This window comes from Schistocerca gregaria, chromosome 4, assembly GCF_023897955.1.
Source record: "Schistocerca gregaria isolate iqSchGreg1 chromosome 4, iqSchGreg1.2, whole genome shotgun sequence".
Lineage (NCBI taxonomy): Eukaryota > Metazoa > Arthropoda > Insecta > Orthoptera > Acrididae > Schistocerca > Schistocerca gregaria.
This window is the reverse complement of record NC_064923.1, coordinates 377647184-377673577: the sequence shown is the minus strand read 5'-3', so window position 1 is coordinate 377673577 and position 26394 is coordinate 377647184. Positions and strand designations below refer to the sequence as shown.

General features: G+C 43.5%; 1 protein-coding gene across 1 annotated transcript in view; it reads left to right on the top strand.

The window, feature by feature from the left end:
- LOC126267736 (heat shock factor 2-binding protein-like) overlaps positions 1 to 26394 on the top strand; it is a 168252-nt gene that overhangs the window by 101621 nt on the left and 40237 nt on the right. Inside the window, exon 3 of the mRNA XM_049973039.1 lies at positions 18507 to 18670. Within this exon, the coding sequence (XP_049828996.1) occupies positions 18507 to 18670 (164 nt within the window). The remainder of the gene's footprint in view (positions 1 to 18506; positions 18671 to 26394) is intronic.

Below are 26394 nucleotides of genomic sequence, written 5' to 3'. Positions count from 1 at the left end.
AATACGTCTAGTGGAACACACGGCGGCAGCTCCCAGCGGGCGAGGTTGTTAGCTGCAAGAGTTGCGCACTCGGGCTATTCTCTGGAAGTGCAGTCGCTATGATGGCTGCCTACCGCCTTTTCAAGTGGAACACCAGCTTTGTGCTCATTTCAGTGGCGGATACGTGCAGATAACGTACACGCTGCAGTAATCTCAGTGGTCTAGGATTATTTGCTTACTAGTTTAGCGATGAGATTGTAAAGTACGTGGAACAATGTCGCGCTTATTCGCAATAAAAATAACATAAAAATTATACTTACTAGAAGATTCTGGGAGAGGACTTTTGGCATGACGGAGCGATTGACGAAAACCAAGCTACAGTTTAATATCAGGTCGATACCACTGTCATCAGATGCGGAAGAGTCAGTTCGACAATGACAAGTGGAAGTACCAGTGCAGTATTCGTAGAGAAATTCCCCTGCATAACTTTTAGGACAACACATCAATTGGAACTCGCTACTATGTTCCTTCAGTCACTCAATCACACTCATGGCCTTGTAACATGAAACATGCCACAGCCGTTGGGAAATACGATCTTCATGAAGGTGTGTACGTGGTCTGCATCCACTGTACGATACTCCACGGCTGTCATGGCTTGATGGTGCCTTGCACGAGACCCACTGGACCCATGAATGCTGACGTTAATGTTTCCGACAACATGATGGAGTCACCGCCAGCTGGTCCCTAGCCTACAGTGCAAGTGTCAAGGAGCTGTACATCTGGAAGACGACGGAACTAGTAGGGTAATAGCGGCCTCGGTACCATTTTAGTATCAAATTGATATGCAGATTGCCGGCCGGTGTGGCCTTTCGGTTCTAGGCGCTTCAGTCTGGAATCGCGTGACCGCTACGGTCGCAGGTTCGAATCCTGCCTCGGGCATGAATGTATGTGATGTCCTTAGGTTGGTTAGGTTTAAGTACTTCTAAGTTCTAGGGGACTGATGACCACAGATGTTAAGTCCCATAATGCTCAGAGCCATTTGAACCATTTCATATGCAGATTAATTAAATTGATCAATTAATCACACCCAACCTCACAGATATACAGTAAACGGAGCAAATGCACTGCAAATGTGGAATATGTGGGTGGACGCGACTGGATGCTATCGCGTACAGTGCTGTACTACGCCTCCCGATCAGAAAAATAGTGAATTTGCGCTAGGTGTGGACAGCTGTACTACATTTACATTTGAGAACACGGAACGAGAGCCTATGTCATGATTGCATGGGAGAAGTGACATAAAAAATCTATAGAATTACGAAAAATGATGGAAAATACGTATAAATTGAGGGAAGGTACGCTGAAATGTGGGAAAATTGAGGAAGTACTTGCGTGTATTCTGATAGGTGCAGAACAATTCTTGTACTTGGTAACAAGCATGTGACAGCAAGAGGAATCCGAGAAAATGTCGACATGAAAGCGAAGAGGGCCAGGAAAATATACACTTTTTCCGTCAAGGCAGTATTCTACTGCATGTTTATTGAGGTAATGGTGATACAAGCGAGTTGACTACTGAATTGACGCTTTTCAGGGAAACATTGTACCATATGGCTCCAAACTTACATGCATCAGCATTAAAGGATAATAGAGAGTCGTCGGGGTGATAGATTGAGATAGAACTGTAACGAGGTAAGATTTAATGGCAGACTGATGACGCGTTCAACAAGGGAGAGAGATGTTGGCGCAGGTCATTTGACTATTTTTGTCCCTGTTGTGTCAGGATACATCAGTCGCGTGACACAGCCTGCGTTCGACTCGTATACAACCACGTGTTCTGTATTTGACTTAGAGCACTGTCTACTTGAAATAGTTAACAGCAAACCTCTCCGTCATCAGAGGACTTCCATCATATGTGTAATGAAACGTGACCATCCTGTTTCGACACATTCCTCTTAGAACGAAGATTTACGCGTTGTACTCCATTCGCTTGTCGCATCTTGGATATAAAATCGATACCTCGGTTTCATAAGTAACATGATTCTAAGTAACGATAGGTGTCAGTGAGACACTGAAATTCCCATGTATACATCTGATCGACAGATGTCCTGTGTACAGAGTTAGTGGCGGCATGACGTGTAATTTCCCATGTCGGACGCCGCTGGTATGCGTTTATCTGTTTCCTTGGAAGATATGTTCTCCGTGACTAACGATCGTTTTATATAGGACTGATGCGAGCATAGTATAATTTCAGAACCGTGATTATGAACAGCGGACGCTTCACATCTCTGGGAAGCTACATTGTGCACGTATCGCACAGAATCGATATTTTAAGAAAGTGGTTTTTCCGTTTTACTGTTCGGTACCATAGTTTATCATAGAGAAACTTGCAGGAACGATGTATGTCATGTTATGGAAATATATTCCTTACAGTGAAATGATAATAGCGATGCATTCCACATGACTCATAGGTCGGAAACTGAAGCAATCTAACATTATAGCCTGCTTTAAGTGCAGAACCATGTAGCCTTATTAGTACGTGTGTTTATGTTCCCTCTTACCAATACCCTCCTTGTACCGATCTCAGACACTAGAACAATACTTTGAAATTGTTAGCGTAGTTGATTTACGTAAGTAAAATGCTTCGAACTCCATCTGTCTGGAGCTCCATCATGCATAAAAACCAACCGTTTATTGTTCTTATTAACTGTCTGTTATTACATCAAAGCACTTTCAAATCTACTACTATACACCGAAAAGGGGTGCTAACCTCCTCGATGTGGGCGCGTCTGGAGAAATCTTGTGCCCTTGGACGGACGAGGACTCGGCAAGCTCCATTCATTCACGACATGCAGAATGTAGCTGTCTACTTCTGGTCGGCTGTAGATTAAATCGGTAACGGTACTGCTGGGTGGGTTCGTCAAAGACAATGCGAGGGGGTCTTTCAGTCTCTAATTTTATCCTAGGACTGTGAGAATGTTCTGTAACTTCCATCCACATAAGGATAGATAGTAAATTATGCACTATGCTCGAGGAGCTAGAGATATGTAGAGCACTGTCTGGTATACTTTGATTATGTATGAGTATGATAATTAACAATGAATGGACGTACTGCACAGTCATCTATCTACATTCACAATGATACTCGTAAAGTAGAGAGGGGACAGTTTATCCATTATACAGAAATTGGGAAACATGCTGTCGCATGATTGGTCGGTGTTGTAATTACTGTAAATCTGCTAAAATTGTTCTCACCATCAACTGTGATGCTTATTATTATAGTATATCGACGGTGTCTTTTCCGTCCTATACGTCCACTGGTACGCTATTGGATACCACACAATGATTGACTGACATCGCTTGTTTGAGACGGAGAAAGAGTTTCGGTTGAGGGGCAACACCTGCTGCGTATGGCTAGCACTGAAACAGTGATCACGTACATGATTGCAATATGAGGAATCAGACGAAATGGAATGCAGAGCCATCAGCTGTTCCGTCACCGTGACAGATGTGGTTAAATATAAAGGTCATCAATCACCATTGGACAGCAGTCTGAAAACTCTCCACAACGAGTCCAAACTCTTCCAGTTTCCTTATGTTGTGATTGTCTTTTATTTAAAATCATACAGTGTGTGTGTGCGGTGTGTTATGGTAGCAGCAGTAGTAACATGATTTAAGATTTATATATACCACCATGCGACGTGTTAATGTCAATTTAGACGTTGACATAGACCTCGATATATATATATATATATATGGCAGTGTGCAAAGCGTGTTATAGCAGAAAAAGCAATGTTTCAAACAATGACACAAGGCATAGGGAGCTTCTCTTGGCACTTAATGTATAGTTTGTGGGACACGGTCATCTTAATACATTACAGGCGATGCAACTTTACACTGGTCTGTGCATTGGGTCAATAACTGTATATTTAATAGGATTGTCACGTGTGATTGATGCCAGCATGCACATAATTCGTAATTTTTCTATGCTGGATGGTACAGAATAACGATGATAGAATGTTTGGATGATAGACATGAATGGATCCTGGGGGACGTGTATCTGCTTCGATATTAATTCTTCCTAGTTTGCTCAGCAAGAAACATCACCGTAGCTGTTTGTACTGTCGTCGTGTTGCAGGAGCAGGCTTCATTTGACGCTGACCTTACACATTGTACACGGGTAGTTGATCTACGAGAACATGTTCCCACTTCCACCGAGTGGTCAAAACACGCTCCCATAGCATTAACTCAGCTCACTATGCTTCTAAACAGGTTGCAGAATGTGGTGGACGTTGCTCTCTCCGACCTCTGGATAAAATTGCTAAAACTGATCTCGCTATCAGGTGCTATGTGTATTATAGTAAATCACTCCATATCAATGTGGCCTTTCTAATCCCGTCTCTCCACTGGGTACACTGTTGATTACCGCATAATGACTGACTGACGCCACTCCATTGAGATGGAGGGAACCTTGACGGAACATTGGATATCTGTTAGTTGCCGCTGTGGAACATGGAATTAAATGTAGAGGTCATCACCTTAATACAGTTGTTTGGAAGCGTTCCTCATTGCTACACACTCATCCTTTTTGCATATGCTGGATACCCTACTCAACAAAATAACAGTACCTCTTTTTATTTCTGCTACCTCACGTGTGTTGTGAACAGCACCTTCTGGCCATGGTCAACATTGGAACAGTAATCATGTACATGACAGAAAAATGAAGGAACAATTCTTTTGGAAATGGAGCACCGAGACATCCGCTAACTTTTCGATGAGAATATGATATTAATTGTACAGGTGATCACCTTCGAATAGTTGTTGGAAGCGCTGTACAATACCGCAGACTCTTCCAGTTTCCATATGTTGCGATGTCTTCCACATTTTTGTCAATGAGAAACATCTCATCTGTGTTTTATTTCTACCAGCCTGCGGTGCGGTAGCTGTACAGTTTGTGGCATGCAATGTATAGTTTTCTGTGAGAGCCAGAGGGTTGAAGCGTGTTAATGATGGTTTAGCAGCAACTGACACAAGTCTCTAAGTCATGGTAGAAAAAACATAGTGTATGGTGGTGTACATTGGTAGGATGTGTTGCAACCGAAAAACAAACAATGTATTAAACTGCTTATGAAGGAGCAATACAGGTCTTCCATACTGTACACGATTGGAAGAGACATGACGTCATGTTCCCGTTTCTACCAAGTGATCAACATGCCCTCCTGTCTCATATATTCAGCTCGTCCTGTTTTCCTATAGGATGCACGTGGTCTTAGATACAGCGCTCTCTGACTTTGGTACAGGTCAGAATTAAATAAGCTGCATGGATGGCGGGGGCATAGACTTAGGTGCATTTACAAGATGCAGAGGGACTGTCCAAAAACCAGCGCTGGAGTTAGCGGATAGATTCGAAAAAGGTGACTCATTTCGAGATATGAGAATGCCACGAATATGGTTCACCAGCGGCTGTAATCACTGAAATATGTCTCTACAGCATCCAACGCAAGTAAGTGTTTGAATGGATAGGCTTGACTCAAAATCGCTAACAGCATTTCCACAAGAAAGCGTAACCCTATTAGCAGCTCGTGTGTGTACCTGCAGACTCAAGACCGCATTTTATGCAGGTTGACGGTAACATAGTCGAGACGATTGTGTTTCTAATAGCACGGCCCTTAAGCGAAATGGATGTTGTGGGCTGTAAAATCCCTCTGTGGTCAGCATCAGATGTCATTTCTCAATAGCATTCCTCGAAAAGAACATCATGTTCCCTCCATGGATTCCCATTTGATCTACCTGGTGAGTTTAATCCAACTAAGGAAACAAAAGATGCTCGTCATGCATAGCGACTCTCATGATCAGTTTAATTTCGAAATACCAAGGACATTCTACGGTGATCGGTAGTTTTGACATCAAAATAGCTTCAGTTTTTTTTCCTGATTTTATACAGTTTGGGTATGTCTCTGCTGATCATTTGTGATCAGTTGTGGTAAACTTTGCTGGACGTCACAAAATAACGATATGCTAGTGCAGTCGAATGTAAAAAACTATACGGATTTTGCTCATAAAACTAAATGAAAATGGACTTTGTCTCTTCTCGTGGGAAGAGGACATTTATTAGCGTCACAAATGTTTTTCTTCCCTTTTTGCTTTATTATAGGAGTCGAGTTGACGTGAAATAGTCCAGCGCAGAACAGCAGTCGAGCTCCCTACAAGACCATGGCTCTCCCTCAGTCCCATCTTGAGCGTCCTACGTGACGTTAAACAAAACTTTTTTCCATTGCTGAACGAGAGGCCTATTGGAGGCGTTGGGGACCTGTCTAGTCTGTGACAGCTCGTCACCACAGGTGCGCCCCCTAACCACTAGAGGCAACTATGTCACTACACTTTAGTCAACCAAGATATATTCAGGACAGCCATTCTTTTATCTTCTATTGTTTGGTTAACTATATCTGCTTTTGTGTTGGTTAGGAACCATTGCTTCAAGTTGGACATTGGTCAGTACTTGTCGTGAGGCTGTCGGCGGAGTAGCTCCCTCCCTCCCTCCATTTACCCCGTAGGTGGTTGGTGGGAGGGAGGGGAGAGGGTCTCGATTTTTGGCAGTTTGTGAGTGTACGTCCAAAAGAACGCATGTTCAACTACCACCCCCTCTGTAGTCTTTTAGGACGACGATTTTCCCCAAGACGTGTCTGCATTATGACCCGTTCATTGCAAGTACTGTTTTTTTTTTTCATGCCAATTTCGAAGTCTAAATAGAACTGTGACGTATTTTTTCCATCAGCTGTGACTGCGTGTATTGGCTTCGGTTAGCTGGGTTGTAGGGTGATTTTTAGTTGGCGTCTGTGGTGAAGTCTGATGTCAAACAACGATAGATACTGTACGCTTGCAGGTAATACACTTTTTAAACTTGTCTCTCTCCAACACCAGCATCTCATCAGTTGAACATACTTTCCACCAAAAAGAATAAAGATAATACCTTATACCAATGCCTTTTTCCCACCAGTTTGTAGGTGTTGGGTAGCGTTTGAGTGTTTCTGTAGCTAGTTTTGAGTGGTATTTCGAAATTTGTTTCGAGCAGGATAACATCAGTTGTATGGTATCGTCGGTTTTTGCGCTGTATTGTGATTTTATGCCGTCCTTGTGCAGTGCTACGCATATAGTTGTGCAATAAGGACAAATCTTTGTGATTAATTACGTATCGATATTTGCGTCAGTTTCCTGACCAAAATAAATAAACTACACTAAGCTAACCTTCCTCTCCCGCACTGGTCAGTTTCCATGTGTTAGGGGGTGAACTTGGGCTTTTCATCTGGTAGAATTAGGGTTCGAGTTCCACAAAGGACACCACCATTTTTAATTTCGCGTCAATTCCATGCGGCTCTGGTGACTTAGGGGGCTTCCCACGCAGGAGGACCAGGGTTCGAGTCGCTAATACATTGTGTTTTTTACGTGCACTGAGTGTTCGTGCACTGTATTGTGAGCGTGTTTTCATAGTGTTACACATGCATTATTTCAGTGATCTATGAGTAGTTTGCATGTCTCTATGTTGTGTACTGCATTAGTTGGGAATTTACGAGTTGTTTACGTCTCCGCACATCAGTGTACCGCACTATTAACGAAGGTCTGTAGACTATTTACTGCGACCTCAAACGCATCAGGGTGAGTGTTTTGTACATCGCAATAAATAAACTACGTGCAATACATCCCTAAATAAATAGTTCGCAAAATAAATAAAGTAAACTACTTCCTCTTTCCAGCATCGGAGAACTGGCTGAATCCTTTTCCCACTACTTTTCCCCTCCAGACTGCCTTCTTCGATTACACCACTGGAGGGACGATGGCGCCCTCTGGTGGCAGCACTGTGTACTAGGTCAGTTGAACTCTGGACCCCAGGGTGAACACACCAGATAGAGGCACTGCCACAAATTGTTTAGATAAAGACTGTTTAAATAAAGACACATGTCCATCGTATCCAGCACAGGCTGAGTCATTTTCCTGCCAATTCCCAGGTGGGGATGGGGTTTGGTGTGAGGTGGGCGCATCAGCACAGCACTGGGAGAAAGAAACTCCCGCCTAAATTCGAAATTCCCGCCAATATGTTAGGTTGGGGGGAAGGGGTGATTGTGGGGGAGGGGGAAGGTAGGAGGGAGATGAAGAGTTTGGGGCACACATGCAGCTGGGGAAAGACATGAAGTCATGTCACTCCACGCAGGCCTGCGTGGGTGTGGTTGGTGGTGGGGGTGGAAGAGGCTGGGAATGATTAATTGGTAAATATGATTAATTTGGAAATAAATTTGATATAAAAATAGCATCGAGGCCACCACTACCTTACTACTGACAGATTCGCGCCCATCAGCAAGAGGGAGAAGGTATCACAATTCATCAGAAAATGTATCGCTCTGCCACTGCATTTATGTCCAGCATCGATGGTGACGTGCCCATTTCAGTCGTAGTACCCGATGTCGTGATGTTAACATTGTCACATGCATTTGTCGCCAGCTCCAGAGGCCTTTAGTTAGTTGTCTTCAGTACACTTGTATCTGTGCAGCAATAATGTCTGATGTCAACTCGGCCATTGTAAGCCTCCTATCCTGTTTTACCAGTGTGCTCAGCCTCTGACATCTGTAATGAGGGGGGCCGCCCAACCATATGATGCCTAGGCGCAGTTTGATCTTGGTTTCGCCACCTGTTGAAGACACTCACCAATACACTCCTGGAATACCCGACCAGTCGTGTAGATTCAGAAAAGCTCGTGCCAAGCCTCCTGGCCATCACAGACTGCCCTCAGTCTAACTCAAGAGATTGCACACTTTCCCCATTCTACACATGGTCTGCACTCTCACTGATACTACATGCACCGATCATGTGTCTGGCTAGCAGCCACTCCTCTCCAGGTGACGCTGCTATCGTCTGGATGCGTTTATATAGACAATAGATCGGTGGTCATAATGTTATGGCTGACCAGTGTGTATGCTCACTAACTGATCTCCATTGATCTCAAACCTTAAAGCCTCTGCCCTCCACCGTCCTCTGAAACAGCACGCTCTTTCCACAGCCTTGTGAAACCGAATGCCCTCTGTTTGGTTTGGTTAGTTTGTTTTTTCTTGGAGGGGGAGGGGGGGGGGGGAAGACCAGAAACCGAGGTCGTCAGTATCATCGGCTTAGGAAAGGACGAGGAAGGAAGTCGGCCGTGACCTTTCGAAGGAACCATTCCGGCATTTGCTTGGAGCGATTTAGGGAAATCAGGAAAACCTAAATCAGGATGGCCAGACATGGGATTGAACCATCGTCCTCCCGAATGCGAGTCCAGTATAATGCCCTCTGTACTTTCTCCAACTGGATTTTTTTACTAAGAACAGATCCCCCAAAACTCAACCAGGGCTCGTTCTTATTTGTTCCCCTAACGGAAGAGACATTCTTTTCTACACGCGTCCCCTCCCCTCGTCTTATGAGCCTCAGAAAGATCCACGCCTCATATTGCCGTCCAACGAGAGCTCTCGTCTCGACATTAGCCTATGAGACATCAGAAAATGTCTAATCTTCTCCCACGATTCAGACTATTATCAAAAGCATCGTAAGTAAATCACGGAAGTTCTCAAGTTCCTGGTAAACACCTTTGGCGTCACTGAATCAGGCGACGGCGTAACTTATACTTAAACAGCAGACTGTCAACTCTCGACTGGCGCCAGCAAGTCGCTTGTGGGCATAAACGATGGCCAGTTTCTAAGCTCTTTCTTTGTTGCTGGAGCTATCGTGTCTGCAGGATGCGTAACTCCACCGATAATCAATCGGCTGTTCGCCACAGCACATTCCACTAAAATCCTGGCGTGACGGACCCCTGGAGAGTGAAAAGTTGCTTCCTTTGGGAGATCCTTCTCTATATGCGTTGCGTGAGATTATCCATTGTCTGAGGGGCACAAAAGATGGCTCTGTCCTTAGAGGCACACGACTGGAGTAAGCATTCCGACAGACAAAAACACTGCAGCAGACGAGAAATACTGTTATTTCGTTAAAATATGACTTGCTTATTCCTTGCATTGTTACTAGGAGTATCGAATCATCTATTTATATCCTATTCAAAGAAACTAATTATGAAGGTCAGTGCCGTTATTTCCGCTTTACTTTACTTATGATCGCATCGAAATTATTGGCGGATACCAATATCGACCGACTTTCAATCCACAGGCGGATGTCGCGGTAAAAGTGCAAGTAATGAGACACCTCCCTCCATCTTCACGTGTTCCTTTTATTAATCTACGTCTTCGGCCTCGTTGTCCGATCGGATTTTCGTATTAGTGGGTTTAACAAAGGAATAAGGAGTGTGGATCCACATTAGCATTTATCAAATATGCAAACCTAAAGAATACGATGGACACTTTCTTTCTGAGAGGCTGTTTATACTGAAAACCGTATAGCAAGTGGCCAAAGATAAAGAACATCTTAGAAAAGCCAAATTACCTGAAAGGGATCTGATAAATCCTTCTCACCTTGTTCTCTCACTTTGTTCTCTACAAGAAAAAGAGGTCCAGTGTATTATACCAGTACAATATATTCGCCACGCCTTCATTTCATTTTTCTCCATTCATTGTCCTGGGAAGAATCAATTTTAACACATACATTTTTATCTCAGTAAGATTATGTATTGCTTTGTGTAAAAGTACCACTTGCGCCATTTTTTTAGCAATGAACTACTACATTTTCCCCATTGTTACTATTATAATTGCAAAAATAACTCTGTCTTTCACGCAGAAATTTGGTATGGAGAAAGCGCGAGGCCTTGGGAGGACTAAGGTAGAGAACGTGTAGTTCAAGGTCTTTACTGATTCGAAGAATATTACGTGAATGAATGAAAAAAGCTACTCATTACAAAATCTACTTACCCATTAACTTTTGACCTTTATCATACTTGTGAAAATGCTTTTATTGCTTCGTATGAACTACGTAATGCGATTCAACGTAATGAATTCTAATGAATGCAGTGCTTATACAATCCTCAACATGTTTGATCCTTACTTCCATATTAATAATATTAAATGCGAAAGTAGCTCTATGTTACGTTTTCACGTCTAAAATGCTACGCTGGATTCAATGAAATTTAGTATGGAGATCGATTGAACCCTGAGGATGAACATAGGCCAGCTTAGAAAGTAAAAAAAAAAAAGGAATATTGACGCTTCATAGTTGAAGTAAGGGATGAGACACCTTTTTACATCAGTGAACATAAACCATATTAAAAAAACTGACGTTGTGTAATGTATAGCTTCTTTAATAGCACAGCACTTAGATGTGCGCATCTACCCATGCCCCTCTGCACCACAGCTCAGTAGTCTGCAGTAGTCTGTGTGTGTGTGTGTGTGTGTGTGTGTGTGTGTGTGTGTGTGTTGCGTCAATGTGTATTGGGGCAGGTGGGGGGAGGGGGCCGTGCAACACAAACTGTGCATACTGGAACAGACAGAGATGTGAGTGCAGCTGACGTTATTGCACATACAACACATTCATCACTCACTATAAAAGACTAGTGAAATGCAAAAGCAGCTGTGGGTAACAGTTAGTATGATATATTTATTATGTCTGCAAAGGGAAAAGAATGGCCTTACCTTTTTTCAAGAAAAAGCATGCAACAAAAATTTATCTTCAAACTCCTATGTGGCACACTATCACCTCATGAAGGTGGTCCAATCTGTAAAACCGTGCAGTGTGTCACCAACACAGAAGCCTTGGAAACTCAGTTACTAATTTGATGTGTTACAGGCTCTGTCCTTCCACTATAATTTTTGTCGTCTTTAGTTAACTCTAGTACCATGGAGTTTATCCCCTGAGGTCTTAAGAGACATCCCAACATACTATTCCCCCTTCTAGTCAGTGTTTTCCTTTACTTGCTGATTCTATGCAGGAGCTCCTGTTTATCCCCTGAGGTCTTAAGAGTCATCCCAACATACTATTCCCTCTTCTAGTCAGTGTTTTCCTTTACTTGCTGATTCTATGCAGGAGCTCCTCTGCTTACTTTACCAGTTCACTTAATTTTTAGCATCCTTCCATACCCTTCAGGAACATAACACCTACCATGCTTCGACTTTTTTGTGCTTTTCCCACACAGTCCACAATACACCTTGATACAACTGCCATGCTCTAGACTTACGTTCTCAGAAATTTGTTTCTCAAATTGAAATCTATTGCTGATACTAATGGTATTTTGGTGAGGAATGAATCCTTCTCCATGTTAGTATGCTTTTTATATCCCCCTCGCTTTGTCTGTCTGTGTTATCTTGCTTCCAAGGTGACACAATTCGTTCATTTCGTTCACTATTTTGATATTACGCCAATTTTTATGTTATCATTCTCTGTATTGCCTGAAGTTATCCCTACACTATCGCTGATATGTATGTTATGGGTGATAGCAGAGGAGATATAAAGACTCTTACCGATTGGCGAAGAGATTGTGCTTTCACACAATTCCCAGAAACCACTTTAGCTATATTAGCGACAAACAATTCGTCTTGTGATACTACTTTCACACTTGGTTACCAGTAGCTTAATATCTATATATTTTTCCATACACATTCTGTACCATTCCATAAGACTCCCAATCCCTTTTTTTGTTGACCGATTAGCCAGTACCGCCTCTGAATGGTAACGCAAACACTCCAACATCGGTTCTGAAAATGTGATTCTAGCTAACACGTCTTCTTCTGCGCATTCGATATTTGCTCCCCCGTAAACGCTCAGCTGTTCTCGAAACATGCTTGGCTTGTCAGATTCCTACCTACATTTCAAAGATTTGAATATGTTCGAACGGATTTTATGTCGAGTAAAGGAAGACAAGTATTTCTACTGAGCATGGAGTTATCAGTTTCCCTTATTTAACAGAAGACACTGACATTCTGTCTTATACATCATGTGATCAAAAGTATCCTGGCACCTGTCTGAAAAGCTTAACAATTCGTTGCTCCCGCGATCGATAATGCTGGAATTCAATATGGTGTTGGCCTACCCTTAGCCTTGATGACAACCTCCACTCTCGCAGGCATACGTTCAATATGGTGCTGGAAGGTTTCTTGGGGAATGGCAGCCCATTCTTCAAGGACTGCTGCACCGAGGACAGGTATCGATGTCGTTCTGTGAGGCCTCGCATGAAGTCGGCGTTCCAAAACATCCCATAGGTGTGCTATAGGATTCAGGTCAGGATTCTGTGCAGGCCCGTCCATTACAGGGATGTTGCAACCACTCCGCCACAGGCCGTACATTATGTGTAGCGCGATTCGTCACTCCACACAACATTTTTCCACTGTTGAAACGATCAATGTTTAAGCTCCTTACACCAAGCGAGGCTTCGTTAGGCATTTACCGACGTGATGTGTGGCTTCTGAGCAGCCGCTCGACCATGAAATCCAAGTTTTCTCACCTACCGCCTAACTGTCATATTACTTGCAGTGGATCCTGATGCAGTTTGGAGTTACTGTGTGATGCTCCGAATAGATGTCTGTCTATTACACATTACGACAGACGAGGTCGGCCTGTATACTTTTGTGTTGTACGTGTCCCTTCACGTTTCCACTCCACCATCACATCGGAAACAGTGGACCTAGAGATGTTTAGGAGTGTGGAAATCTCGCTTACAGACATATGGCACAAGTGACATCCAATCACTCGTCCACGTTCGAAGTCCGTGAGTTCCGCGGAGCGCCCCGTTCTGTTCTCTCACGATGTCTAATGACTAATGTGGTCGCTAATGTGGAGTACCTGCCAATAGGTGGCATCACAATGCACCTAATATGAAAAACATATGTTTTTGTGAGTGTCCGGGTAGTTTTGATCACATAGTGTAAGACTGAAACAAATATGTAACGGATGACATACACTAATGAGCTAAGACATTATGACCACCTGCTTAATAGCTTGTTTTTCCATCTTTCGGTCGAAGCACATAATTGCTTCTGCGTATCAGGGATCCAACACTTGTTGGTAGGCTTATGTAGGTATGTGGCGTTAGATGTCTACGCGCAGGTCATATAATTTGCGTAAGTAACGGGCCGATGATTTGCGTAGGTGGTAATGACGTCCGACAGCAAATTAAATGCGGTTCATAGGATTTACATCAGACATTAACGTCAGTTCACTATAATTCTCCTCAAACCATTGTCAGGCGGTTCTCGCTCCGAGATACGGCCAATTAGACAGCCGAAAGATGACATCGCCGCGGAGGGAGGCATCAATCACGAAGGGAGGCAGTTGGTTCGCTGTTGTCAGCATGTCTTCGCTTTCTACCACAGGTCCATTGAAAGTTCAGGAGAATGTCTTCCGTAGCATAGTACTGCTCCCACCAGCCTGCGCCCGTGGCGCGCTGCACGTTTCGAGTAGCCATTCACATCGATGACGACATCTGTGCAGGCGACCATCGACCTAGTGTAGCTAAAATGTGATTCACCCGAGAGCCGATCCGTTTCCATTGATCGACGGTCGATAGTCCCCTGCCCATTGAAATCGTAACTGCTGCTGTCGTTGGGTCAACGTGTGAATACATAAGGGTGGTCTGCTGCGGAGCTCAATTTTCGACAGTTTAAGATGGTGTGCTGCGAACCACTTGTGCGTGCACTCTCATTGTGCTCTTTCGGCAGAGGTGCCTCAAGCCGACATCTATCCTACTTTACAGAGGAGACAAACTTCCTATCCCCACGTTCTGTGAAGAGTCGTGGACGTCTAATCATTCAGCGCCTAGTGGTAGTTTCACTGCCCTTCTACCTCTTTCCGCAGATCCTCACGACAGTAGCACATGAACATTGGACCAGCTACGCCGCTTGCGATATAGTAGTTCACATGCTCTGCTTAATTATAATCTGCCCTTGGTCAAAGTCACTTATCACAAAGGATTTACCCGTTTTCAGCCCATATTTTCGACGTGGTTATGCCCCGTCCTTGTCTGCTCCGCTTACGTGCTTTTGTTACCGCGTCACGTGGCCGTAACGTCACCAGGCCGCGTCCAACGTCGGGTGGGCAGTGGTCATAATGTTTTGTCTCATCAGTGTATTTGTAGCATTAAAAGAAATCTGAATGGTTTGCACAAACCCTTTATTCTACGTAGCTGGATAATTTGTAAACTGCTATACACAGTCTCTCTTTTAGTGTCAAACACTGTAGTATGTAATGGACGATTAGTGACTAAACATTCGCTTATTCTTTACGCAGAAATATGAATGTGTCTTTAGTCATATGAAAATTTTCGAGCCATTCTTGGTCTACAGAACGTTGGTGTACAATTTTCTGCCACTACAGATCAGTGCGCACATCTTTTACAAAAGAACGAATTTTAGTATATTAACAAAACGTTTTCTGAAGCGTTAATTAGTGGACAAACGATTTAAAACGCTTCTACGTGTTCAGTCTTATCCTCCAGGTCCAGCTATTTATCCTTACGAGTTCATTTATATTCGTAGGGATAAAATATTCTGTCTCTATTAAAACGATTACAATAACCTCGCTCCATCAAGCAGACGAAATACAAAAGCTGAGTTATTTGTACAAAACAAGTGAGGCTCTGAAAACTGAAATTTCATCAGGTTAGCAAAATCAAGGAAGTCACAACACGTAAACATGACAAAAAAGAACAGATTCTAAAATTCGAGTGTGATCTCCCGGAAGTTGTGAAATATGGAAACGCAAGGCAAATGTTATCTGAAAGCCTTTAATGTGCAACGATTCTCCACAGTAACCAAATAGGCACAGTTCTTGGTAGACACCACTGACCCAAGTGCACAGTGTCCAAGAAAAAGGGAACGAAACTTGTCGCGTTGCTGAGGTGGCGATTGTGACCACTCCAATTTACGAGTGTTGGGCTATCTCAGGCACCATTGAAGGAAGCTCATTTTTAGAAAGATAATAGCAACAGAGCGAAAAGGGTATTTCACCTTAGGTGCTCACGCCGTATCGCTGTCAGTGCCCTCGAAACAACCAACTCCCTCCCCCGTCCACCGCCACCAGTGACGACGCTGGTTTTCGCAGCTGTTTCATTTGTTTTGCCGCATGCTGTTTCATCCGGCAGTGATAATGCCGAGATCTTGCCCCATTTCCTCCAATAGCGATCAAGATATTTGCGCTCTTGTGCAAGATGTCAAACTTCAAATTATGAATCGAAAAGTTTCAGGCTGGCGGCTAGCACTCAACATGGGAACTTCAGCGTCCTTTCCATGCTCCTTCCCCTTGAGGCACCTGCCACAGAGGGCTGCTGGTTCGCCGGGAGCTTAGATGCCTGATTTCCTTGCGAAAACCGCTGAGAATTTCTTCGAGTGATTCCGAGTATTCCTGAGCCATGCAGCTTATGAAAAAGCCTGTTTGTCCGCAATGTAAATGCCTTTACGTCCCCAAACAAGTCTCTCAGGCTCTTGGAGATCAGTGGCGTCAATCGTCTATCTTCAAACTGTCCCTGTGTCTCTTGTGTAGCTTCCAGGAAAGTCTCCTTACAGCGTGGTGTGGCATAGGTAGAGTACTTTTGACCTGAGCATTGAGCTGCAAAGTATTACAGTATGTTCATAATTTTTATTTGCAACGCCTTCTATTGGCCGTGTCTGCAGTTAAAGTTGTTGGATGTGAGGTCCGCCAGTTATGCAAATCACCGGTTTTTATCAGTACCCAAACATGTTTCGGCACCACTGTGCCATCATCAGTGGGTTTTTGCTTTTATTTATTCTACAATGTGAATATTTTTGTTGAATGATTATAGATGCATGTAATTTTATAATCGTTGAACAAAAATGTTCACATTGCAGAATAAATAGAAACGAAAACCCTCTTATGATGGCACAGTGATGCCGAAACATGTTTGGGTCCTGAGAAAAAACGGTGTTTTGCATAACTGGGGGACTTCACATCCAACAATATTACAGTATGCAATGTATCATTCTCTGCTTCTACATTTTTTCTGTGAACTGCTTTTCCTGGGTGTGTAAGACATTACCTGCTAAACTGTCCATTCTTTTAATAACATTGTATATCGCAGACTGGCTTCAGTAACTCATTCTTCGATACTCGAAATCTAACTATCCTTATACTTCTGTATTTTGGAGGACACAACATTTTAATTGCTTACATTTATTATCTCCGCATTTTTTTCCATTTTCCACTTTTCATTTTTATACAGTGTTAATACTTGAATCATTAATTCTAACGAAATCCTTATTAAATTCCATGCGAACATATGATGCCACCGGGCTTTCTTGTTCCAGTGACCTGTCTTGCTCTCTCCAGTCTCCTTCTGACATATTTCTTGCTTCAGTCGTCCTGTATATTCTGTGTCCTAAACATCATCTCGTATGTTCCATTTACCTCGTCTTCCAAGTAGCCTAACTTCGACCAGAAAAGATGAGCAACTCGTGAAGATGGACTCTCCAGTCTGCTTCCATTTGTTTTATTTCCTGTATTCCTTTTGCTTCTTTACGATATCATTAGCAAGCTTTATATTAACCCATTCCTTAAGGCTAGAAACGTAATTCATTAGCGTTTGTTGCCTGTCGCCTCCTTATGTGATAATAACCTATTTCTACGGGAGACAAACATTGGTTTCCTACCTAAATATAGTACTTGACACTAATCAGCAGCCGGCCGATGTGGCCGAGCGGTTCTAGGCGCTGCAGTCTGGAACTGCGCTGCTACTACGGTCGCAGGTTCGAAACCTGTCTTGGACATGGATGTGTGTGATGTCCTTAGGTTAGTTAGGTTTAAGTAGTTCTAAGTTCTAGGGGACTGCTGACCACAGATGTTAAGTCCCATATTGCTTTGAATTAATCAGCTACCATGTTTCTCATTATTAGTATGAATCTTTTGAGAAAAAAATTGAAATTGATCATCCTATATCAGTGAAAAGTATTAGGATGTGATAAAGTTTCTTTATCTTTCAAGTTGTGCAGTGGACCAAGTTATTAGAAATGAGTGTTAGAGAGCTTCAGAAACCGCTCTGTCTAGGAGGCACACTCTGGAAGCAAGATGATACCGGTTGTCTTGCGAGAGAAGCTTAGTATCCTATACCGTGCTCGCTCTAAACCTGTGACTCCGTTGTACTTTCCAGAGACCGTTATATGCTTATTCAACTTTGCCACTTAACCGCTGAAGTTTGAGTACGGGATCCCTGCTTCGGCTGCCAAATGTAGGTCAACGTCGCACGTGTAAGAAGAAAGAAATAAACACTGCTGCACAATCGACTATACAAACTGTCTCGATACGGCATGTCTTACCACTGAGAGTAAAACTTTGTAAGCAAGAATATACACGAAATTTGGTAGTTTTTTCGCATCCTGTTCTGCTAGCTTCTCTCAGTTCTTGTTCCTTTACTGATTCTTCATTCGCGTCCTTTCCTCAGTAAGTTCACCCAATAGGTTCAGCGTCCTAGCTCTTCTTTTTCCCTTTTCAATAGTGGATTCCATTTCAAAACCTTCCTTGGCCAGCAAGGAGGCGCTTTTCTACAGCGATAGTTCCAGCATGTTCAGACCAGTTCCTGCGAAGTTGTAACGGCTCACGAATGAGTGTACGAGTGTGTGTGTCTCTTGCAGGGCGGCAGGTTCTCTCGGGCAGCGACGCAGCTCGCCAGCTGATGATAGAGTTCATCACCTACCTGCCCATCCTGCCGCTGCCGTCGGGGAATAAACTCAAGCAGCTGATGCTGATGGCGCTGTACAATGTCAGCATCAATAAACGCGGCCTGCGCTTCCTGCAGGTAAGTTCCGCCGATGAACTACAGCTTTGATCACTCATTCTTTAACTGCTGCACAGTGTCGTGTGTGTGTGTGTGTGTGTGTGTGTGTGTGTGTGTGTGTGTGTGTGTGTCTGTATCTATTTGTGTGTGTGTGTGTGTGTGTGTGTGTGTGTGTGTGTGTGTGTGGTGGACTAGGTCTCGAACCTTGAGCGTTGTAGTTCGCGGTCAACGCTCCTACCGAACACAAGTAAGTATTTGTTTCAAAGCTTCAGTCTGTCTGTAACTTTTTCCTGTTATTTTGAACTTCACAGACGTCCTGCAGTAAAACTATGTCTTTTGAGAGTAAGATGTGTTGTGGAGAAAGTCGGTGGAAGGGCTATTTCGTTTCCCGAATGAATATTTCACTCTCCTAGTCCAGGGCATACAGCTTCAAAAGTTTTTTATTTAGTTATTTATTAATTACAAATTTAAAAACGTGTTACCTGATATTTTGAACAGTTTGTGCACCTTACAGTTTCAGTTTGTCATCTTCTTCCTGGATCCTCCTCCTCTTTTCACCTGCAGCATTTGGCATGGAATAAAACTCTTTTAAAACAGCAATAATTTGATGTTCAATTATATACAACATTTCGTTGTTTTATGAAGAACGTAAAAATAGGATAGGTTAGAGGAGAGATATTTTAGTGCCATCACCGACTTAGATGCGGTGAATACCTCTGAATGGTTTCTTTGAGCTTTTGACTGCAATTCACAACAAACAAGTATACAGTTATTAGTAGAAAAATTGTATTACTAATCCTATGCATTAAGATTTTCTATTCATCCATCTTCAACAATAGGTGCTTTCTTTGGTACATTTCAAGCATCTTACACTAAATTTATTCTTCTATTTGCTATCCTCAACCATTATTTGATCGCTATGTACAGTTTGTCAGTGCATTTTGGCATGATATGTCTGCCATAATTCTAGGTGTCTTGTTTACTGTTACATCTTATCTTCCTCCTCCTCATCCTCCTCAGAGCCACTGTTATCGCTGTCACTGTCAGTGCGTTCCCCATGCTCTGAGATTGTTGATACTTACCATGTAGACACGTCTGTTACGTCGTGTCCGCAGGTATCTTCTTGTGCTGTTATTGAAACAGTGTCTGTCAATCCATTTAACAATACCCATTCTTCTTGGCCTCTTTTTGCTGTGTACAAATGAATTTCTGTTTGTGTGTAGTCTAGGTGAGGTGTATGTCTGTTACTCGCAGAGGAAGACAGTGTGTTGAAGACAACCTTCTTCCCCGCATGAGCATGTAGTTGTCTGTCTCAATCTCGTGCGGTTTAAGTCCGTAGAATGAGGTCGGTGTCCAGTTAAGAAATGGAAAACATCGCGGCTAGGATCGATATATTTAATTCTCAACCGCTCCCTTGTTTCAGGGAGGAAGTCGTACAGTCCCTTATCAGTTACATCCCACTCACCATGCCAAGCATCCAATTGCCAACTATTACTGTGACGTGTCGTATGTACCGGAACACCAGTTATTGTGTGTACCTTATCTACTTTGACGTGACAAAAGTCCTGGGGTACCTCCCACTATCGTGTCGGACCTTATTTTTCCCGGTGTAGTGCAGAAACTCCGCATGGCATGGATTCAGCAATTAGTTCCAAGTCCCCTGTAGAAATATTGGACCATGATACCTCTATAGTCGTCCATAATTGCGGAGGTGTTGCCAGTGCTAGATACTGTGCACCAACTGACCTCGCGATTACGTCCCATAAATATTCGATTAAATTTATGTCGGGTGATACGAATCTTCCAATCATTCGCTCAGATTGCCAGAATGTTCTTCGAACCAGTCGCGAACAACTGTAGCCCAGAGACATGGCGCATTGTCATCCATAAAAATGCCATCGTTGTTTCCTGACATGAAGTCCATGAATGGCAGGAAATGCTCACCAAGTAGCCGAACACAAACATTTCCAGTCAACTGTCGATTCAGTAGAACCAGATGACCGAGTTCATTCCATGTGAACACCGCCCACATCGTTATGGAGCCACCACCAGCTTACACAGCACCTTGTTGAGAATCTTGGTACATGGATTCGTGGGGTCTGCACAGCACTCGAACCCTACCACTGCCTCTTACCAACTGAAATTGGGACTCATCTGACCAAGCCACGGTTTTCCAGTCGTCTAATGTCCTATCCACATCTTCACCAACCGCGAAGAGGCGCTGCAAAGGATACCTCTCGTCCATCGTCTGCTGCCGTAGCCTGTTAATGCCAAATTGCGGCGCACAGTCCTAACGCATACGTTTGTCGTACGCCCCGATACTGATTTCTGCTGTTGTTTCACGCACTATTCCTTGTATTTTTAGCACTGACAGCTCTACGAAAAGGCCGCTGATCTCGGTCGTTAATTAAAGGCCATAGGCCGCTTCGTTGTCCACGGTGAGAGGTAATGCCTGAATGATGGTATTATCGCTACATTCTTGACACTGTGGACCTGGGAATATTTAATTCCCTAACGATATCTGCAACTAGATGTGCCATGCGTTTAGTCGCAACTTCAAAACCACGTTCAAAGTCTCTTAAATCCTGTCGTGCACCCAAAATCACGTCGCCAACCTTTTGATTTGAATCTCCTGAGTGTAAATGTCATCACACCATCCTTTTACACATTGTGTCTGCCATACTGTCGTCGTTTGTGTATGTGCATATAATTTTCCCATGAGTTCGTCACCTCATTCTGTTCTGCTGATCTTTAACCAGTAAATTGGAGTTCTCTATTTGATATTGATGTCTATTGGTAACATTCCGAACACCAAACACAGTGCATCCCCTGCGACGGTGCCGAAGGTTCCTAATGGCCTTAGGACGACGACACTTCTCTGCCATCGTCTGACTGATGCATTAGATCCGCAATAATGTTGACGTAGTCCGCAGCTCTCATGGTACCTTCGATCACTACCACTGGCCTCACGTATTTCAAAGACCTCTGTAGCATGATACTGATCAACCAGACTGTATCTGGGCGTTAGGACGGCGTAGCAAGACACGATTATCGACGTCGCGTAACACAGAACGTAATTCATCTGAGGAGACGCCACGTTTCCAGTGATCCACTTCGCGATCTCTATGATTCCGTGCTCATTGCAACTCTTACTGACTTTGACGTTCGGTCAGCACGAGAATATGTAGTATCATCTGATGCGGAGTCTCGAGTTCAACTATGAGCGCTCGACGATGTGCTCCGAAACATTCGTGTCTGCACAGCACTGCGCTCTGTCTTCAGATGTGCCGCATATTACCGCCTGTCCTGCTTTACAGAGGTGGCAAACCTCCAACTTCAACGTTGCAGCATGAGGTAAGGACGCCCAACACCTTGTCACTTCTTTATGGTGTCACCACCCTTCAACCACTTTCCACAGACGCTCACGACAGAAGCACATGAAAAGCCTACGACCATCGCATTTGCGAGATACTCATTCCCAGGCTTCAGGCTATAACAATCTGCCCTGTCGAAGTCGCTTATGTAAGGAGATGTCCCCATTTCGGTAAGTACTGTTGCTAAAATGATTGCTCACAGCGTTTTCATTCATGACTCTCTCTCTCTCTCTCTCTCTCTCTCTCTCTCTCTCTCTCTCTCTCTCTCTCTCTGTGTGTGTGTGTGTGTGTGTGTGTGTGTGTGTGTGTGTGTGTGTGAGAGAGAGAGAGAGAGAGAGAGAGAGAGAGAGAGAGAGAGTGCGTGTGAATGTATGTGTTCTTGTTGAAAGTTATCTATCAACTTCGTTCGCTTCTTTGAAAGAACCTGTAGTACAGGTGATTAGAAATCGTAAGTATGAACATAACTGGAAAAGGAGTTTTGAGACAGTCACGAAGGCGTTCTTCGATACTTACTGCTTTATTTTTAATTACTCTCCACCTGATATCTTAAGTTGGTCCTTGATTTGCCGAATAAGACGGTATGTCCAGTTGAGGGATCTGAGGAAGGTTAGTTATAGCTCTCTTCATCTCTAGCCTCCTTACATGTCTTTGTCCATGTCCCTCCACGTAGAGGCGTGTATATTTTTATTTTTATTACTATCGTTTTCTGCTGAGTTTTTTTAGACTAGATAAATGAATATATCAGTTGCAAATGTAAATACCAATATTATTTTGATATTTAAAGAGAATGAAGTATACAAGTTTGAATAGATGAGATGCTTGAATAGCCTAAGAGCTAAAGCAACCCCTCGCGGTAAGCATGGAATTTCGTAGCCGTGAGAATCACGACTAGAAGGTCATGCAGAGTCGAAGTCGCCAGAGAAAGAGTGAAAACTCAGACTGGGCAAGGAAAGGGTGTATATCGCCCAAGTCATTGCAAAAGTTTCATCCCAGCATTCACCCTAAGTACCTAGGGAAACAAAGCTGAAACCAAATATTATTCGACGGAAATTTGAATCCTAACCTTCGCAAGCGAAAGTGCACAATTAAAAGAGAAAGAACGATTTTATTCTGTTGTGAAGGGAGGAAGATTTGAGTTTAACGACGCGTCAAAGACGAGATCGCAAAAGACTTAACTGAAGCTCGCGTTGCGAAGGACGAGAAAGGAATTCGGCAGTGTCCTTTACAAAGGTATCACACCGCCATTTGCCTTAAGTAATTTAAAGAAACCACGGAAAACCTGAATCTATAGGTCTGGACTGTAATTGCTGTCGAATGCGAGCTCAGTCTCTCATCACTGCGACACCAGGCTAGACTTCACACTTGCCGGGAGCCTTCATACTACATGAGCAAGCAGGGATACAAGTATTGATCGTCGCAGTAATACTGGTAACCCTGAGGAGCGAGATACTGTCACCACGTATGCGAACTGTTAGGCTCAAAGTTAGCCCAGATTTCTTGATTATAGTTGAAATTGCCCATTCTCTTCCGGTTGCTATTCTTCTTCTTCTTCTTTTTTTATCCCGCGTCTTCACAATTTCGCCATGATAATCTAAATTTTACACTGAAGAACCAAAGAAACTGGTACACCTACCGAATATCATGTAGGGACCCCGCGAGCACGAAGTGCCGCAACATGACTTTGCTAAGGACTCGACTAATGTTTGAAGTAGCGCTGGAGGGAACTGACACCATGAATCCTTCAAGACTGTCCATGAATCCGTAAGAGTACACGAGGGGTGGAGATCTGTTTACAAACAGCACGTTGCAAGGTATCCCAGATATGCTCAATAATGTTCATGCCTGGGGAGTTAGGTGGCCAGTGGAAGGGTTTAAGCCCAAAGGAGTGTTCCTAGAGCCACTCTGTAGCAATTCTGGACGTGTGGTGTGTCGCATTGTCCTGCTGGAATATCCAAAGTCCGTCAGCATGCACCATGGGACCTGAATGGATGCAGGTGATCAGACAGGACGCTCAGGTACGTGTCATGTGTCAGAGTCTTATCTAGACTTATCAGGGGTACCATATCACTCCAACTGCACATGCCCCACACCTTTACAGAGCCTCCACCAGCTCCTAACATGCAGGGTCCATGGATTCATGAGGTTGTCTCCATACCCGTATACGTCCAACTACTTGATACAATTTGAAACGAGACTCTTCCGACCTGGCAACATGTTTACAGTCATCAACAGTCCAGTATCGGTGTTGACGAGCCTAGGCGAGCAGTAAAGCTTTATGTCGTGCAGCCACCAAGAGTACACGAGTAGGCCTTCGGTTTAGAAAGCCCATATCGATCATGTTTCTTTGAATGGTTCACACGCTGACACTTGTTGATGGCCGAGAATTGAAATCTGAGGAAATTTGCGGAATGGCTGCACTTATGATACGTTGAACGATTCTCTTCAGTCGTCATTGGTCCCGTTCTTGCCGAATCTTTTCGGCTGCATCGATGTCGGAGATTTGATGTTTTAGAAGATTCCTGTTATTCACTGTACACTCGTGAAATTGTCGTACGGGAAAATATCCACTTGATCGCTTCCTTGGAGGTGCTGTGTCCCATCGCTCGTGGACCAACTATAACACCACTTTCAAACTCGCTTAAATCTTGATAACATCCCATTGTAGCAACAGTAACCGGTCTAACAACTGCACGCGATACTTGTTGCGTTGCCGACCGCAGCGCCGTATTCTCCCTGTTGATATATCTCTGTATTTGAATACACATGCCTATACCACTTTCTTTGGTGCTTCAGTGTACTACGTTCCCGGTAAAGGTTGGCCGGATGTGTTCCTATCGCTACCCCTCCCACCAGGGATCGAATTTGCGGTCACTACCTGTTTATGTCTACCGTAATCCTTGGTTAAGGTGTGATAACGCGTTTGAAACGAATGAGAATTGTGTAAATGAAGCGGTGTATGGGTACTAAGCTGGTATTCACCTACACCAGTGGTTCTAACCTGGTGGTATGTACCGCCTGAGCTGTAAAATGAAGTCGTCTGAGGGCTAAAAACTAAACGATTCGATCTATTTTGGTCAACAAACTATATTATTTTCAAAAGGTCATTACTATTTTCATATTTTGTAAGTCTCTACAGTTGTTTATGAAAGTTATCAATAATTACTATTTCTCAGATAGTAGTATTAAACCAGTAGTGGCTACATGTTCCTCACACAGTCAACCCTCTACACACATATGCTGTGCTTTGTCCCGTACATTATTAATAATGAAAGTGAGACATACACGTAACGAATGCTAAATATCTGAGGAAAATGTCTTCTCCAAGTTGTAGACAGTACCTGCAGTCGTCCAGAAATTGGTTCATTACTCGTTTCGAAACAGACAAATGAATTAATTGACAGCATGACAGAGCAACAATTACATGAGGCTGTACATAGTATGATTATTATTACACTGGTTAGACACAAAGCATTAACACCTGAAGTTGACCAATTTGTGCCACTTCAGAAGCAAAGGTCTAGCAATCAAATGTTTCACAAACAGTACGTGTGGTGCACACATCTGAACTTGTTTGATTTTAAATGGCGTTGCAGGGTGCAAGCAAGTGCCACAATGGAGAAGAGTAATGCAGGGGAAATATGTTTCGTAGGAAGTATCTACCATCACTGTGGATAGTTAGCTTTGTTATCTGAGAAGGAGTTGTGGGTAAGACTTGCGATGCACCGCAAATTGCTTCATGATTCATTCTAACACACACGCACACACATGAAATATCATTCATGTTTCCCACCTTTCATAATTTTAAAAATAAAAGTGTTCCAAGAAGTCTTCCATTCTACAGTTTAGTTAGGTGCTAAAGTCGGTGATAATGCGGGGGAGAGCGCAACAGATGGCAAGGGGGGGGGGGGGGCGGGGAGAGAGGCGGGGGTACTAGCTAATGTCTGATTGCACTCAGGGTAATGGTCTAGGAAAGGCTGGTAACCATTGACCTAAATGGGTATGGGAAACCAACTAAAAGCCACATACAGTCTGGCCGTCACATAGGCTCCCGTCGTAAATCCGCCGGGCGGATTCGATCCGGAGGCGGTGCATCTCCCAAGATCTCGGGGGTTGCGTGCTAACGCTGTCCTTTGTCTGGGAGCTTGGAGCTGTTCTGGTGCAGTAATTTCTTGTAGGTGATTATATCCTTCGTCTTACGACAAGTGGTAACTGAGTTAGGGAGATGAACTAGAGCAAAGAATGGGGATTTTTTCTGGTCCTCATCCCAACCCTTTAACAGGTCATAGTATCGGCTACAAATTCAGCTCTTGAACGAGGTAAAGGAAACTACTGTAAAACACTTTGGGCATGTGTGGCAGATGAGGGTAATGA